Here is a 15726-nt window from a genome sequence, read left to right as displayed (position 1 = left end):
ATTGGGGGACTTTCTCCCAATCTTTCTTGCAGATTTTCTCAAGCTCGGTTAAATTAGATGGGGAGCGGTGGTGAACAGCAATCTTCAAGTCTTCCCACAGATTTTCAATGGGACTCAAGTCTGGGCTTTTCAATGGGACTCAAGTCTGGGCTTTGGCTGGGCCACTCAAGGAGATTCACATTCTTGTTCTGAATCTTCGCTCCAGTCTAAGGTTGTTTGCACTCTGAAGCAGGTTCTCATCAAGGATTTGCCTGTATTTGATTCCATTCATTGTTCCCTCTATCCTTACCAGTCTCCCAGTCCCTGCCTCTAAAAAGCATCCCCATAGCATGATACTGCCACCACCATGCTTCACGGTTGGGATGGTATTAGACGGGTGTTGAGCTGTGCCTGGTTTTCTCCAGACAAAGTGCTTTGCATTCAGGCCAAAAGAGTAACATTTCTCTAATCAGAGACTTGTCCTTTTGGCAGGTTCTCCCATCTCAGCCAAATAACTTTTGTAGTTCTGTCATTGGGTTCTTGGTCACCTCCCTGACCAAGGTCCTTCTTGGCCGGTTGGTCAGTTTGGTTGGATGGCCAGCTCTAGGCAGAGTCTGGGTAGATCCATATTTTTTCCATTTCCCAATGGTACTGTACGCTTGGAAACTTTCAACACTCTAGAAATGATTTATTCCCTTCCCCAGATATTTGACTCAGCACAATTCTCTCTCGGAGACCTATGAACAGTTCCTTGGAGTTCATGGTATAGTTTCTGCTCTGACATGCACTGTCAACTGTGGGACCTTATAAAGACATGTGTGTTTCTTTCAAAATCATGTCCAAATAATTGAATTTGCCACAGGTGGACTCCCAAGTTGTAGTGACATCAAGGATGATCAAAGGAAATTGGATGCACCTGAGCTCAATTTGCAAAGAGGTGTGAATACCTATGTAAATGTAGTATTTCTCCATTTCATTTTCAATAAATTAGCTAATTAACATGTTTTCACTGTGTCGTTATGTGTAGATGGGTTTTTATATTTTATCCATTTCGAATTCAGGCTGTAACAAAATGTGGAATAAGTCAAGGGGTATGAATACTTTCTGAATGCACTGTAAATCATGATTGGAGGCTACCAATCAAAAGTTACAATGGAGTCCTCAAGAGGCCACCTCACATAGATGGATCTCTAATTCAGCACTGCTTAGTGCTATACACTGTAGTCCTACGGAGTATTAACCCATTTGTCTAGGCAACTTGAGATCAGTGTTCATAGTGTTACTGTTAGAGCAGTTCATGAAAAAGCCTATGTTTATTCTTTTGAAAAATAAAAAAGGATATGTATATAAAAATACTTATCTTTATGTTTTAAGAATATTTTTGTTATAATGAAGGAAATATCTACCTGTGGTGGTCGGTACCGTTTAAGATGAGGGAGGACAATTATTATCACTTTTTTTTAATGAGCATGACCTTATTTCTAGTACAGCATATCATTCATATTCCATTCACCCAGCTCAATGTAACATCGATATGTTTGGGCTACTACATGAGACTCAAATTTTCCCTATAGTCATCATGAGGTTGCTACAACCTAGCCTATGAATGAAAGTTTACAATGTAGGTGCACAGGTTGAGAGAAACATTTTAGTAATCAAGGTGACTGCCTTGCACACTCTTGCTGATCTAGGTTGTAATCATTAGTCCAATCAGAGTTTCTATTGGACAAATTCTGGTATGTTTATGGCCGTTTCGTTCTGTTTTCTTCCGTTTAAGAAATGTTTTTCTACAGAATCGGCGGAATGAATACACCCCTGATCACATGCAAACACAGCTCACTTTCATTGCAGCCAGATACAAACAGCATGATCACTTTGCAATTCCTTCTCACATCTACACGCTATCCTCCTCTCTCACATTTTCCCTTCACTTGTGGACTTCAGTGCACAACACATTAGCTGTCTGTGACCAGGCAAAAAAAAACATTCCAAGTCAAACCTTCCTATCATAACTGCTACACAGCCTACATCGTTGTCACCATATTAGCTAACTAACGTCATAGTTAGCATAGCTAATAGAACTGACGCATTAGTAAACCCACTACACTCATGCAGTAGAGTGTACAGTCAGCAAACAGTTTAGCATTTACACCGGTGGGCCTGTGGCAATAAATTAAGAAAACCAAAAGCTCAGCTTGACTTAGAAGAATTTCAGTTTTGGATAGCCATAGCCAGGTAGCTAACATAACATCTCTCTCTGAGCCGGGTGTTTGTGTAGGCTAAACTAGCTAGCTGCATTCGCTAAGTAAGTGAAAAAATAAATCTCTCTTCTCCATTTTTGAAGAAATGTATTTGTTCAACAAAGACTGACATACTGTTACCTTGTTTTTTGGAGGAAGATGAAGACCACACATCAGTATTTTGTTTTTTCTTATGATGGCTGGTGTCTTTATGGATATGGACCTGTGACAAATGATATGTGCCAAAACAGTATTAAAACCATGGTTCAAATTTACAATTCTGATTGGCATTTGTATTTCCAGACACAGATGTGAGTGACTGCAGTGCCTATTACACACCTTAAATTTAGTGGTGCTGGATTGCATGTTGAGCGGCATGTTTGCACCTTTGTTGCCCTCTTGTGTATCAACGCAGAACACCAGCTAGTGAGATAAAAGAGAAAGAACATGATACAGTATTCACATCGGACATACATTGATAGACTTAAAACAAGGACATTGTTCCTGTTCCAATGCTTTGCATTTTGCTTTATTTCAACCACATCTCCCTTCTCTAATCCCTCTATATCGTCCCCCTCTTCTTTCTTTCCCTGATCCTGTTTCTGTACTTCCCTCTGTCCCATCTGTAGGACAGGAAACCCACTGAAAATCATTAGGTCTGAGAAGTGCTCAACATCTTTCAATTCCAATGCATTGTTTTTACATCTGCACATTTAGTGTAAAAATGTTATTAAAAATAAATACATGAAAGGAAGAGAAAAAAACAACGCTTTAAAAGTGCACCAAACCTGAATTATGTCCGCCAATTTCTGTAATCCAGTTGTGTTCATGAATATGCCTGGTTCTGTTAATTGAAATAAACACTTATAGTATCACCGCCATCACTAACTATGTTCAGACACTCAGCATTCGAATGACAATGTAAGGTACAGTACTAGAAAAAGGCAGTGAAAAGTGAAAGCAAATAATGGAAGGCGTAACTTAAATCCTAAGACTACAATGACTCAGGACTTCAGACAAGTGGACATATAACAGCCCAATAATAACATTTTAGAATTTTCATTGAATTAGCTTTCAAAATGTTATTTTAGATTTGAACTTGATATCACATCAGAATGGCTGAATAAAGGGTAAGCCATATGAACAGAGAGACTCACTTCCAGCCAGATATCCAGTGATCTGCTCCAGGGCTTCAAAGATGGGTGTCCTTGTGTCGAATGTGAGGTGAGCCTTCTGGAACAACTCGTAGATGAAGCTGAGAGGGATGATTTAAAAGTGTACAGAATGTGGATGAGCGCTTTCTACAGAGCCTTCAGAAAGTATTCATACCCCTTGACTTATTCAACATTTTGTTGTGTTACAGCCTGAATTCTAAATGGATTAAATAAATAAAAATCCTCAATCTACACCCAATAACCCATAATGACAAAGTGAAAACACGCTTTTTGAAATGTTTGCAAATTTATTGAAAAAGAAATAGAGAAATATCTAATTTACATAAGTATTCACACCCCTGAGTCAATACATGATAGAATCCCCTTTGGCAGAGATTTCAGCTGTGAGTCTTTCTGGGTAAGTCTCTAAGAGCTTTGCACAAGTGGATTGTACAATATTTGCACATTCATCAAGCTCTGCCAAGTTGGTTGTTGAGAATTGCTAGACACCCATTTCCAAGTCTTGCCATAGAATTCTGCTTGAACATAAGTCAAAACTGTAACTAGGCCACTCAGGAACATTCAATGTCGTCTTGGTAAGCAACTCCAGTGTATATTTGGCTTTGTGTTTTAGGTTTTTGTCCTGCTGAAAGCTGATTTTATCTCTCAGAGTCTATTGGAAAGCACACTGAACCAGGTTTTCGTCCAGGATTTTGCCTGCGCTTAGGTCTACACGTTGTATTCAAGACATAATGTTAATTTCTTTGCCACATTTTTTGAAGTTTTACTTTAGTGCCTTATTGCAAACAGGATGCATGTTTTAGAATATTCTGTTCATATTCTGTTGTTATTTTCACTCTGTTATTTAGCTAGCTTGTGGAGTAACTACAATGTTGATCCATCCTCAGTTCTCTCTCACAGCCATTAAACTCTAATTGTTTTAAAGTCACCATTGGCTCATGGTGAAATCACTGGGTAGTTTCCTTCATTCCGGCAAATTAGTTATGAAGGACGCCTGTATCTTTGTAGTGACAGTGTATTGATACACAATCCAGTGTGATTAATAACTTCGCCATGCTCAAAGGGTTATTCAATGTCTGCCCCCCCCCCCATCTACCAATAGGTGCCCTTCTTTGCGAGGCATTTGTGGTTGAATCTGTGCTTAACATTCACTGCTCGACTGAGGGAACTCACAGATAATTGTTCAGTGCATTCAGAAAGTTCAGACCCCTTGACTTTTCCCACTTTGTTACGTTACAACCTTATTCTAAAAGGTGTGCCTTTCCAAATCATCTCCAATCAATTGAATTTACCACAGGTGGACTCCAATCAAGTTGTAGAAACATCTCAAGGATTATCAATGGAAACAGGATGCAAGTGAGGTCAATTTCGAGTCTCATAGCAAAGGGTCTGAATACATATGTAAATAAGGTATTTGTTTTTTAATGTTAATACATTTGCAAACATTTATATTTGTTTAATCCATTATAGAATAAGGCTGTAATGTAACAAAATGTGAAAAAGTCAATGGGTCTGAATACTTTCCGAAGGCACTGTAATCTCTACATAATCTCTCAGTGCCAGTCAAAAGTTTGGACACACCTACTCATGCAAGGGTTTTTGTTCTTTTTTTACTATTTTCTACATTGTAGAATAATATTGAAGACATTAAAACTATGAAATAACACATATGGAATCATGTAGTAACCAAAAGTGTTAAATCAAAATATATTCTATATTTGAGATTCTTCAATGTAGCCACCCTTTGCCTTGATGACAGCTTTGCACAGTCTTGGCAGTGTCTGAATAGTTACTTCTGTTTTTTATTTTTAATATATTCGCAAACATTTCTAAAAACCTGTTTTCGCTTTGCCATTATGGGGTAGTGTGTGTAGATGGATTAAATAAAAACATTCTCTCATCAGTTATAGAATAAGACTAACGTATTAAAATGTGGAAAAAGTCAAGAGGTTGGAATACTTTCCCAATGCACTGTATTTAGGCTTGCTACAAAAAAAGGAGGGTTGAATACTTATTGACTCAAGACATTTCACCTTTTCATTTTTAACAAAATTCCACTTTGACATTATGGGGTGTAGGCCAGTTACATAATCTCTCAATTTAATCAATTTTAAATTCAGCCTGTAATACAACAAAATATGGAAAAAGTGAAGGGTTGTGAAAATCTTCTGAAGGCACTGTAAATGCAAGCACGCATCGTGCAGGGCATTACAGGGCATTACAAAAAAAATACACTAATGTGCATGAAGTGTAAAATGTGCTTTACCCTTCATTATCTTTGGAGATGACAGCAGTAACCAAATGCATAGCCTGTAAAGTGCTTTTGCAATGGTGCTATGAGGTGAGTTCCAAAATAAATGCACTGACTTTATCCTTAATTCTCTTTTGGGTGGTGATGACAGCCATAAGCAAAAACATCTCAATATTAATATCACGTATACCCTCTGTAAAACCCAGAAGCACACACCTTCCAGGTTTGGTGATCCCCTTGTCCGGCACGTCGTAAGAATCAATGGCCGCCTCCAGATCCAGAAGTATCTCTGCAAAACAATTTATGTAAGAAGGGAGTTGTGCAGTGCAATCTCTAAGATATTACACATTTAAACCATTGGACACATTCATTGGTGAAATCCCATGCTTCTTAAAGCAGCAATCAGCAGTAGAAACAATAACAAAGCAGTCTCCCCCACCCTGGTTTGGTAAAAAGCTGAGGGATGGGGCTGGAGAAATGTAACTACTCTCAAATGCATAGGGCTATAGATGCAAGATGCCATCCATATCAAAATGGTAGTTTTAACCATGTGTTGAAGCTATATAGGGGGCGGCTTGTTCTTCCCCGAGCTGACAAGGCACAAATCTGTCATTCTGCCCCTGAACAAAGGTAGTTTACCCACTGTTCCCCGGTAGGCCGTCATTGTAAATAAGAATGTGTTCTTAACTGACTTGCCTAGATAAATAAAGGTTAAATTAAAAAATATATATAGTTCTTGTTTAAAATGTTCTTTGTTTACAAACATTGGCATAAAACAAGCTTATATTTTGGGTTCTGATGGGGTACGATTAAGCTCATGAGGCATTTATAAGTTAGATTCTTCATGAATCATTGGGTACATATAATTCATTTATAAGTCCAAAAATGGATGTAGCAACTGCTGATTGCTCCTTTTAAAGATAGGAGTGTATGAGGGTTGCATGACAAACAATAAGATAAAATAACTTACGTTTTATTTTAGCAATGGTGGTTATGTCCAATTTCAAACCTGGAATGAAAGAATTGTTATAGGTGGCACTTTCAAATAAAAAAAATATAAAAAACTGTTTCCGTTTCAAATTGAACAATGTAGTAAAATTGTCATAACAATACAATTCACACGTTACTCAATCAATGGAACCAGGAGGACTCTACTTCAAAGATCTCTGGAATCATGAATGCTTGTTCTTACAATGAGTTTCCAAATTGTGTAGACAATAATTATTCTGACCCCCGTTTATGGATTCCATATTGAAGTCCTCCGAGACGTCTCCTCGCCCGGCCTCTTTGGCCTGCTCCGCTAGCAGCTTGTCCACAGCATCGATGGCTGATGCCAGGTCGTAGGGCGTGAGGTCAAAGGATGTGGACTCCTCACACATCTTCTCCTGTGGGCATTTTCAGTGGTCAGAGCAGTCAAAGGCAAAATTTACAGTGGTTCATGTTCATAAGGGTAAACAACGGAAACAGTTTCCTTTGTTTTGCAAACGAAAAGGAGTACTTTGTTTTCAAAACATCCAGGTAGTCCATCCCCGTTTGTCAGTTTTCTTCCGTTTAGTGCCTAATGGATATTTTCCTGTTCATGAGTTTTGCACAAAGTGCTAAATACCTGAAAAATGGTCTCGTAATACCTGGTAATGTTTGAACCGTAATCCGCCATGCTCAAACCTTTCTTAATGGAGGAATATATTAGGATGTTGGTGAATCATTTCTGCAGATCCTCTCAAGCTCTGTCAGGTTGGATGGGGAGCGTCGCTTCACAGCTATTTTCAGGTCTCTCCAGAGATGTTAGATCGGGTTCAAGTCCGGGCTCTGGCTGGGCCACTCAAGGACATTCAGAGATTGGTCCCGAAGCCACTCCTGCAGCCGAAGCCACATCTTGGCTGTGTGCTAACGGTCGTTGTCCTGTTGGAAGGCGAACTTTCGTCCCAGTCTGAGGTCCTGAGCGCTCTGGAGCAGGTTTTCATCAAGGACCTCTCTGTACTTTGCTCCCTTCATCTTTCTCTCGATCCTGACTAGTCGCCCAGTCCCTGCCGTTAAAAAACATGGTGCCAGTCGTCCTCCAGACATGACGCTTGGCATTTAGAAACCAATCTTGTTTTCATCAGAACAGAGAATCTTGTTTCTCATGGTCTGAGAGTCCTTTAGGTGCCTGTTGGCAAACTCCAAGCGAGCTGTCATGTGTCTTTTACTGAGGAGTGGCTTCCGTCTGGCCACTCCACAATAAAGGCCTTATTGGTGGAGAGCTGCAGAGATTGTTGTCCTTCTGGAAGGTTCTCCCATCTTCACAGAGGAACTCTGGAGCTCTGTCAGGTTGACCATCGGGTTCTTGGTTACCTACCTGACCAAGGCCCGTTCTCCCTCAATTGCTCAATTTGGCTGTGTGGTCAGCACTAGGAAGAGTCTTGGTGGTTCCAAACTTCTTCCATTTAAGAATGATAGAGGCCACTGTTACTGGGGACCTTCAATGCTGCAGACATTTTTTGATACACAATCCTGTCTCGGAGCTCTACAGACAATTCCTTTGACCTCATGGCTTGGTTATTGCTCGGACATGCACTGTCAACTTTGGGACGGTATATAGACAGGTTTGGGCCTTTCCAAATCATGTCCAATCAATTGAATTTACCATAGGTGGACTCCAATCAAGTTGTATAAACATCTCAATGATGATCAATCAAAGTCTCATAGCAAAAGGGTCTGAATACTTATGTAAATTCGTTTTTTAAATGTATTTTATAAATTGGCAACAATTTAAAAAAACCTGTTTTCGCTTAGTCATTATGGGTTATTGTGTGTTGATTGATGAGGAAAATGTTTTATTTAATCCATTTTAGAATAAGGCTGTAACGTAACAAAATGTGGAAAAAGTGAAGGGGTCTGAATACTTTCCGAATGCACTGTATAGTACTGCAGTAGGCAATCAGAGTTGGGAGACTGAAGAGACAGCCAGCCAGCCACTTGGCAGCCTTCCAGATTGTTCTCAAAGTTGTAATAACGCCAAACTCCTGGACAAGCAAACCAGTTTTGCCTGAAATTAAAATGGAGACATAAGAAATAAATCAACTTGGCTGGTTCTCGTTTTTTCTACCGACCTATAAAATGGATTGAAGTTGGGACTTTGGGGGACTAAGGGTGGCAGTGTCGACACACTATGGATGCAGATCTCGATTATTTGCCTTAGTCATGCTCGTGCTCTGCAGTTTCTATTTGTCTGGCAGTCATTTAATGGCTGCTCTTTAGTTTCACAAAAGCAGACTACAGCTACTGCCGATGATGCCTTACTGAAATAAATATTGCTCAATTTTCTATCCACACAGTCAAAAACAATAGTTGTAAAGGAAAGCCAACAGTGTGAAGATGGCTATAAAGATAATGGACATTTTTCTCACAGGGGGAGAAGCCAATCAGGGCCACGTTCAGTAGGCAAACATTGTGGATAGAAATGTACTATTTATGACAAATATGCCTCTCTGACTCTATTCATGACCATGTACCACAATGTTATAGTGCTGTGCGACGTTTGTTCTTGGTAGTTGGTTTTGGAGCATATGACTGCCGGGTTATTATTGCAAAGTCAGGGGCTCCTATTAGTGCCAGGAGGCTGGGCGCCAACAGCCTTGCGTGACTTGCACATCGTCTCCCCATGTTCTATTCCGTCCCCCACTCCGATCTGGTTGTGGTCTAAAAAGGCAGGCAGGGAGGGTGTACACTGACTGCAGTGCGGTGTGTGTGATCAGGCAGATTGCGTAACACCCAGAGGAGAGCAGGTTGTTCTCAGGCTCTCTCACGGAAGGCTGCCACACTGGCTCTGGCTGGAGTGGGTTTAATAGGACACACCAGGATAGTGTTGTTCAGTAGGGAGAAAAGGTTGTAAAAAGGCAAGGTACTACCTGAATTTGTCCAGTAATATTTTTTTTGATTTTCATGTTTTACAGTGTGCTTTAGTGAACACGACCCTGAAGGTAGAGGATAGAAAATAACTGGGATAAAACAGATAAGTATTAAAATATCCTCAAATAAAAAATGGTACATTCTGTACTGTTGACTCATGAAACATTTGATCTCAAATCCAAAATGCTGGAGTAAAGAGACAATTTAAAAGATGTAGCTTTACTTTCCAAATAAATACATAGGGGAGTGTATATTGATGAAATGTGTGGGTGGTATTTTTTGCAACTTGCAGATTTACTTATATTTTTTGCAGAACTGTGTGCACACGTTGCAATGTACCCCCATCAACATCCTCTTATTAAAAATGTATCTTCCTATTGTGCCCCGATGAAGGCATTTAGCCAAAAAAGTGCTTTGGATAATTGACTACCTTAAAATTGTATTAACATTTTCCTTTAAGAAAGGCTGAATGCTTTATATCTTCGTGGAACTTAGATGTTTCAAAATGGTGGTGGGTGAAGGGGATCATCAATTATCAATGACCTCCATTGCACATGAATAAACCAAGGAGACCTGCAGTCCAACTTACCACGTTATGCGCTTCGTCGAAAATGACCACTGCCCCTTTCAACTCGATGTTGTGCGCCCTGCGACTCTGTCAAGCAATGAGGAAGAAATGTAAAATGAATTGTGAAAAGAGCACAATTTTGTGAAAATCTACTTTTAAAGCCAATATGTATTCTATATGCATCCATGTCATGACTAAAGCATGCTAATATAGCAGTCTAAAATAAGCCTGACAGGGGTTTAATGGCTAGCACATGAGAAACATCTGCTGTAAGTAAGATTGACCAAGTACCTAAAAGCAGCACGTACAGACCCTTTCAAGGCAGGCATGACACAGCAGTTTCTCCAAAGCTTACATTTGTACTAGAGGTCGACCGATTAATCGGAATGGCCGACTAATCGGGGCCGATTTCAAGTTTTCATAACAATCGGAAATCGGTATTTTTGGGCGCCGATTTATTTTATTTTTTTACACCTTTATTTAATCTTTATTTAACTAGGCAAGTCAGTTAAGAACACATTCTTATTTTTCAATGACGGCCTAGGAACGTTCTGCCTCGTTCAGGGGCAGAAAGACAGATTTTTAACCTTGTCAGCTCGGGGGATTCAATCTTGCAACCTTACAGTTAACTAGTCCAATACTCTAACACTGATTACATTGCACTCCACGAGGAGCCTGCCTGTGCCGCGAATGCAGTAAGCTAAGGTAAGTTGCTAGCTAGCATTAAACTTATCTTATAAAAAACAATCAATCAATGACTGTCATTGCTCCAATGTGTACTTAACCATAAACATCAATGCCTTTCTTAAAATCAATACACAAGTATATATTTTTAAACCTGCATATTTAGCTAAAAGAAATCCAGGTTAGCAGGCAATATTAACCAGGTGAAATTGTGTCATTTCTCTTGCGTTCATTGCACGCAGAGTCAGGGTATATGCAACAGTTTGGGCCGCCTGGCTCTTTGCGAACTAATTTGCCAGAATTTTACGTAATTATGACATAACATTAAAGGTTGTGCAATGTAACAGGAATATTTAGACTCATGGATGCCACCCGTTAGATAAAATACGGAACGGAATAAACGTTTTGTTTTCGAGGTGATAGTTTCCGGATTAGTCAAAGGTATATGGTTTAGAGAGAAATAGTCGACGCGTTATAAATCCTGTAATAACTTGCGGCTGAACTTGAAAGGGGTTCCTTCATTATTTTACCGTTCATGTCTTCCATAGAGAATGTCTTGATCTACTTCAAATAAGGTCTGTGTTTCGTGCAGACTTAAACCGCCTCTACGTTTTGATACCCGTGTAAATCTCACTAGGATAAGGTAACGTTTGTCAACATATTTTCATAAATCCACTCAATAAAAAAAATGATCTTCGCTTATATTTAGGCAATATTGATCAGAGTTACCTTGTCCTATGGATATTGTGAGCGCTGCGTGTAACAAATCCGGTATCAGGATAAATAAAAAGCAAGGTCTGCTAACTTTCTTTAATTATGTTTAATTAACGCAAACAATAAATGGCAAATGCAATTTTCGTATATACGGGTTTGCTGTATCACCGCGCAGGGTAAAACTGGGAACTGGCAGGAAGTACGTAAACAGCTGTTCTTATACCGTGATGACGTAGTTCCAAAGCGTCTGTTGGCCTATCACAGTAGAGGCTGAGCGTGGTTTAAACTTTGCTCAGCCTATCGCCGGTACTCAGACTGGTCCCCTTCTCGCAGATGTCCGCATCTGGTCGTTGCGTAGATTAGATCCGTCTTGTGTCTCCCCCCGATTCTACACTCAAACAGTTCCTTATTTGGTATTGTCCAGTTCCCTACCCTCCCTGGTTGGCCCAGAGATATGCACCCCTCCCCTCTCCAGATTGACCACAGCTTTTATGGCCTGTCACTCTATGTTGGTCAGTCTTTACACACATACATCTGTATTGTTTGTTTGTGTGTGTGTGTGTGTGTGTAACAAAACAATATTAATCTTCATACAATATGGTAGCAGGCTATAGTGCATAAACATAAATCCTAACAATATCTACACAGTTATAAAATTGGCAAGGTGGTGTAAGCCTACACGAAACACAGACCTTATTTTAAGTGAATCTAAAAAATATCCCATGGAATAAATGAAGGAACCGCTTTTCAGATTTTGCTAGAAGGTGTCATGGGAATTATGACTCGCACTTTGGTCGTCAATTCTTACCATGCCCATTATTAAAATAGGATTTCCTGCATATAGAAATTACAGTTTTTGTTTTCAACATTCATCACAGGTAACTTAAACTCTATTTTTATTCAAACAGTTGAGTATTTGTCTCCTAAGCAGACTCTTCCGTATCATTGTTACTTCAGAGCTGTGTGTGTGTGTGTATTTATGTATTATATTAAGTTAAAATAAAAGTGTTCATTGTTCATTCAGTATTGTTGCAATTGTCATTATTACAAAAATGTGTGTGTGTGCATGATATTTATATATATAAAACATTTTTTTATTTTTTATAAATCGGCATCGGCTTTTTTTGTCCTCCAATAATCGGTATCGGTGTTGAAAAATCATAATCGGTCGACCTCTAATTTGTACTACTATTAAGCAACTGGCTGAAACTGAAATCTAAAATATTGCATTATAACTTTCCAGAGAGAGAAAAGAGACACACATTTCTTTAGTGTGATTCAACAATAATACATCATAACGAGCAGTTAAATTTGATTCAACAAAGCCAGTCAACTGACAGGTCAATAAATCTTACTTGGTAGCATTGGATATACTGTATGATGCTCTGTGAATTCTTGTTTGATTAAGTAAATTACTTCCTACTACTATAAAGCTAAAGAACAGTCAAGACCATTTTCAGGGAGAAATGATTGTGCCTCCTCACACATCAGGGTCGTATTCACTTGGCACCAAACAGAAGACAACAGACTTGGAGAGGGAGAGACTACCTTAACTTATCCAATAAGAAACCTTTGTTTTTGTGCTCGGTGCAAAACATTTTGCTATGGTGTGCACTAATAAATATGACCCATATGGCCTCGCATTCTCAGAATCACAGAGGAACACTTGGCTCACCTTTGGGTCCAGTAGATAGTTGTAAGGCATGAATATGATTTCTGCCTGCTGTTTCAAGGAGCGTGAGAGGTAGTATGGGCAGACCCTATGAAAACAAGGCAACTGTGAGACAAAGAAAAAGGGATGCTCCAGTAAATCAATACATTTCCTAAATAGGGATATTAAAGTCCTCTCCAGAAATAAGTCAATGATTGCATGAAGAAAGAGTATGGCAGGGAGAAAATAACAGATGAGTTCAGTGTGATTTGGAATGAAGATGAAAGGCACAGGTTAAAGACTGAATTCAATCCATCTTCATTAATAAGTATGAAAAGATTTGACCTTGTAAAAACACAATAGTCTCAAACTAAACCTCCCTGGCAAAACTGTAGTTGAGTGAATAATTACAAATCCCATATGGCTACATCCAAAAGTTTGCCTTTAGTCCTATCTGAATTGCAAGACAAATTAATTACAAAACACAATGCCTCAAAATACATCCTCCTGTTTCCCAGGTTTCTATTAGTTGCCAGTGTGGGTGGCACTTCAGAGGGAATCCAGTGGGATGCCATACTGTAACTGATGGCTCCAGCTATAACTGAAAGCCTATATATCTGGCAACCGGCATCCCATGAAACAGCATTTGCAGCTTAAATGCTCCAGAGACATTAATATTCCAATATGCCCTCCACAAACAAGACTAATGATAACGGTTTGTAGCCAAGCTGGTAAAGCTAGGGGTTTGGAAGAAGGGGTGGAATAGTACAAGAAGGGGTGGAATGGGAGATTTCATACCTTTGCTTGTTGCCAGCTTTCACCAGATCTTCAACATCCAGAATGGAGTTCACCAGGTCTTTATCCATGCTCTTCTCTGGAGATGGGAGAAAATCAAATATCCGATTTCACAATTAATTGCAGGCATTTAAATTAATTCAACTATTGGTCAATGACAGTTACTATCTTGGGGGGGGGATTAGACAGCTGTACACAATAGCTTATGAACTTCTGTTTTTACAAGATTTTGTCAATGTCCTCAATCATAGAGGATAATAAAAGTCAGTGCTTAAAGACAGTATCAGGCATAAAGATACACATATTACTAGTGTAATATTTTATAGTAGTGTTCTATTTAATTCTGTGGTATGAGCCATCCTCTCTCAATCTCTTTACACGCATACCTTCAACATTGTTGTAGAAGACGCACGACCTGGTGGATATCTTTTGCCTACACATGTGAACCTGGGAAGAGAATACCATGTCAGTCAGATTCAGGATATATCAACTGAGGCTCTGAAATCCAAAAATAAATGTCTAACATGTATATTTATGGATAAAAATAAGTTGTAAAGGACAGCATGTGTTATTTATACCATAAAGATTGAAAACTGTAAATCATGAATTGTAGAAGCAAAACATATGGATTTGGTAAAGTGATTAGAACAGGGTATAGACTGATTTGGTAAAGACAGAACACAAACTAATTTGATGCCTCACACATTCTGACTTGACATCTACTAATTGCACGTTGACAGAAGCTCACTGCACCTCTACTGTCCATCCTAATATGGTTGATTCATCACAAGCTGTGTTGACCTCTCAGACTTTATTCCTATCCTTTCTGTACCTTAAGGTGGTTGCTCTCCTGACGCATCACCTCCGGGTTAATACAAAGCTGCTCCCTGGATCCTAACACGCACACTTTGGGCCTGAAAGTCAGAAAACAACAACACCATTTTAACACTGACGATAATTGCTACATACACAGGGGTGTGAGTCTTCTAGGATTAACAAGAAGGCCCTTACCTGTAGGAAGTGTTCTTTAACTCATTAATAACCTGGGTCAGCTGAGAATGTGTCCTGGATGCATAGATGATCTTTGGAATATCAGTATAATAAGCTACAAGGGACAAAGATATCATAAAAGGGATTCAAAAATGTATTAACATACAGGTGTAAATATAAAAGCATGATGATCTACTAAAGAAAACAAAATGTGTTAAGAAAAACAACAGTTTGTATCAGTATTGATCAGATTATGTGAACTGGACTGCACATTTTGCTGAATTAGCCTAGTATTGCAATCAGCAACATCACGATGGCAGTTATATGATAGATTAGCCGTTTTTCATGCAGAACAGATGCTATGTGTGTGGTGCCCATACTTGTTGTGTCTCCATCTGTTGCAGCGGTCCCCCACGAAGCCAATGGTGTGTTGGGGAAAAGCTCTGCTCCTCCCATCTTTTCTGCTATCTTCCTGGCAGAAATGGTGTCTTTGAAGTAGTCCCTCCAGGCAAGGGTGGCACACAGCAGGCATAGGGTTTTACCCGTGCCTGTCGGACTCTCCAGAACCCCATTTACCTTCTGAAATACACTTATTAAAATGTGTTTCAGCAGCGTTCCCCTTGCACTGCTGAGAATCTGTTGGTTTGTGTAGCGGCCACTGTCCATACATGGGGATTAAGAGTTTACATTTCCACTGTCGCTAGGTTGTTTGCATTACTTTTTAAAATTATTATTTTGTATTAATTCCTGCATTTATTAATTCAGGTTGATAGCTAGCTAATTTATTT

General features: G+C 39.3%; 1 protein-coding gene across 1 annotated transcript in view; it reads right to left on the bottom strand.

Moving 5' to 3' along the window:
- The window catches only part of rtel1 (regulator of telomere elongation helicase 1), a 55575-nt gene that overhangs the window by 39376 nt on the left and 473 nt on the right, over positions 1–15726 (bottom strand). Inside the window, exons 2-15 of the mRNA XM_039007698.1 lie at positions 15319–15517; positions 14960–15053; positions 14781–14862; positions 14335–14395; positions 13952–14027; positions 13178–13262; positions 10126–10191; positions 6877–7030; positions 6616–6654; positions 5862–5934; positions 3377–3474; positions 3008–3063; positions 2559–2642; positions 2361–2442 (exon numbers count right to left, since the gene is read on the bottom strand). Of these exons, the coding sequence (XP_038863626.1) occupies positions 2361–2442; positions 2559–2642; positions 3008–3063; positions 3377–3474; positions 5862–5934; positions 6616–6654; positions 6877–7030; positions 10126–10191; positions 13178–13262; positions 13952–14027; positions 14335–14395; positions 14781–14862; positions 14960–15053; positions 15319–15517 (1249 nt within the window). The remainder of the gene's footprint in view (positions 1–2360; positions 2443–2558; positions 2643–3007; positions 3064–3376; positions 3475–5861; positions 5935–6615; positions 6655–6876; positions 7031–10125; positions 10192–13177; positions 13263–13951; positions 14028–14334; positions 14396–14780; positions 14863–14959; positions 15054–15318; positions 15518–15726) is intronic.

The sequence above is a fragment of the Salvelinus namaycush genome, chromosome 14 (assembly GCF_016432855.1).
Source record: "Salvelinus namaycush isolate Seneca chromosome 14, SaNama_1.0, whole genome shotgun sequence".
Taxonomy (NCBI): Eukaryota; Metazoa; Chordata; class Actinopteri; order Salmoniformes; family Salmonidae; genus Salvelinus; species Salvelinus namaycush.
The sequence above is the reverse complement of the archived record's forward strand: the minus strand, read 5'-3'. Positions and strand labels throughout refer to the sequence as shown.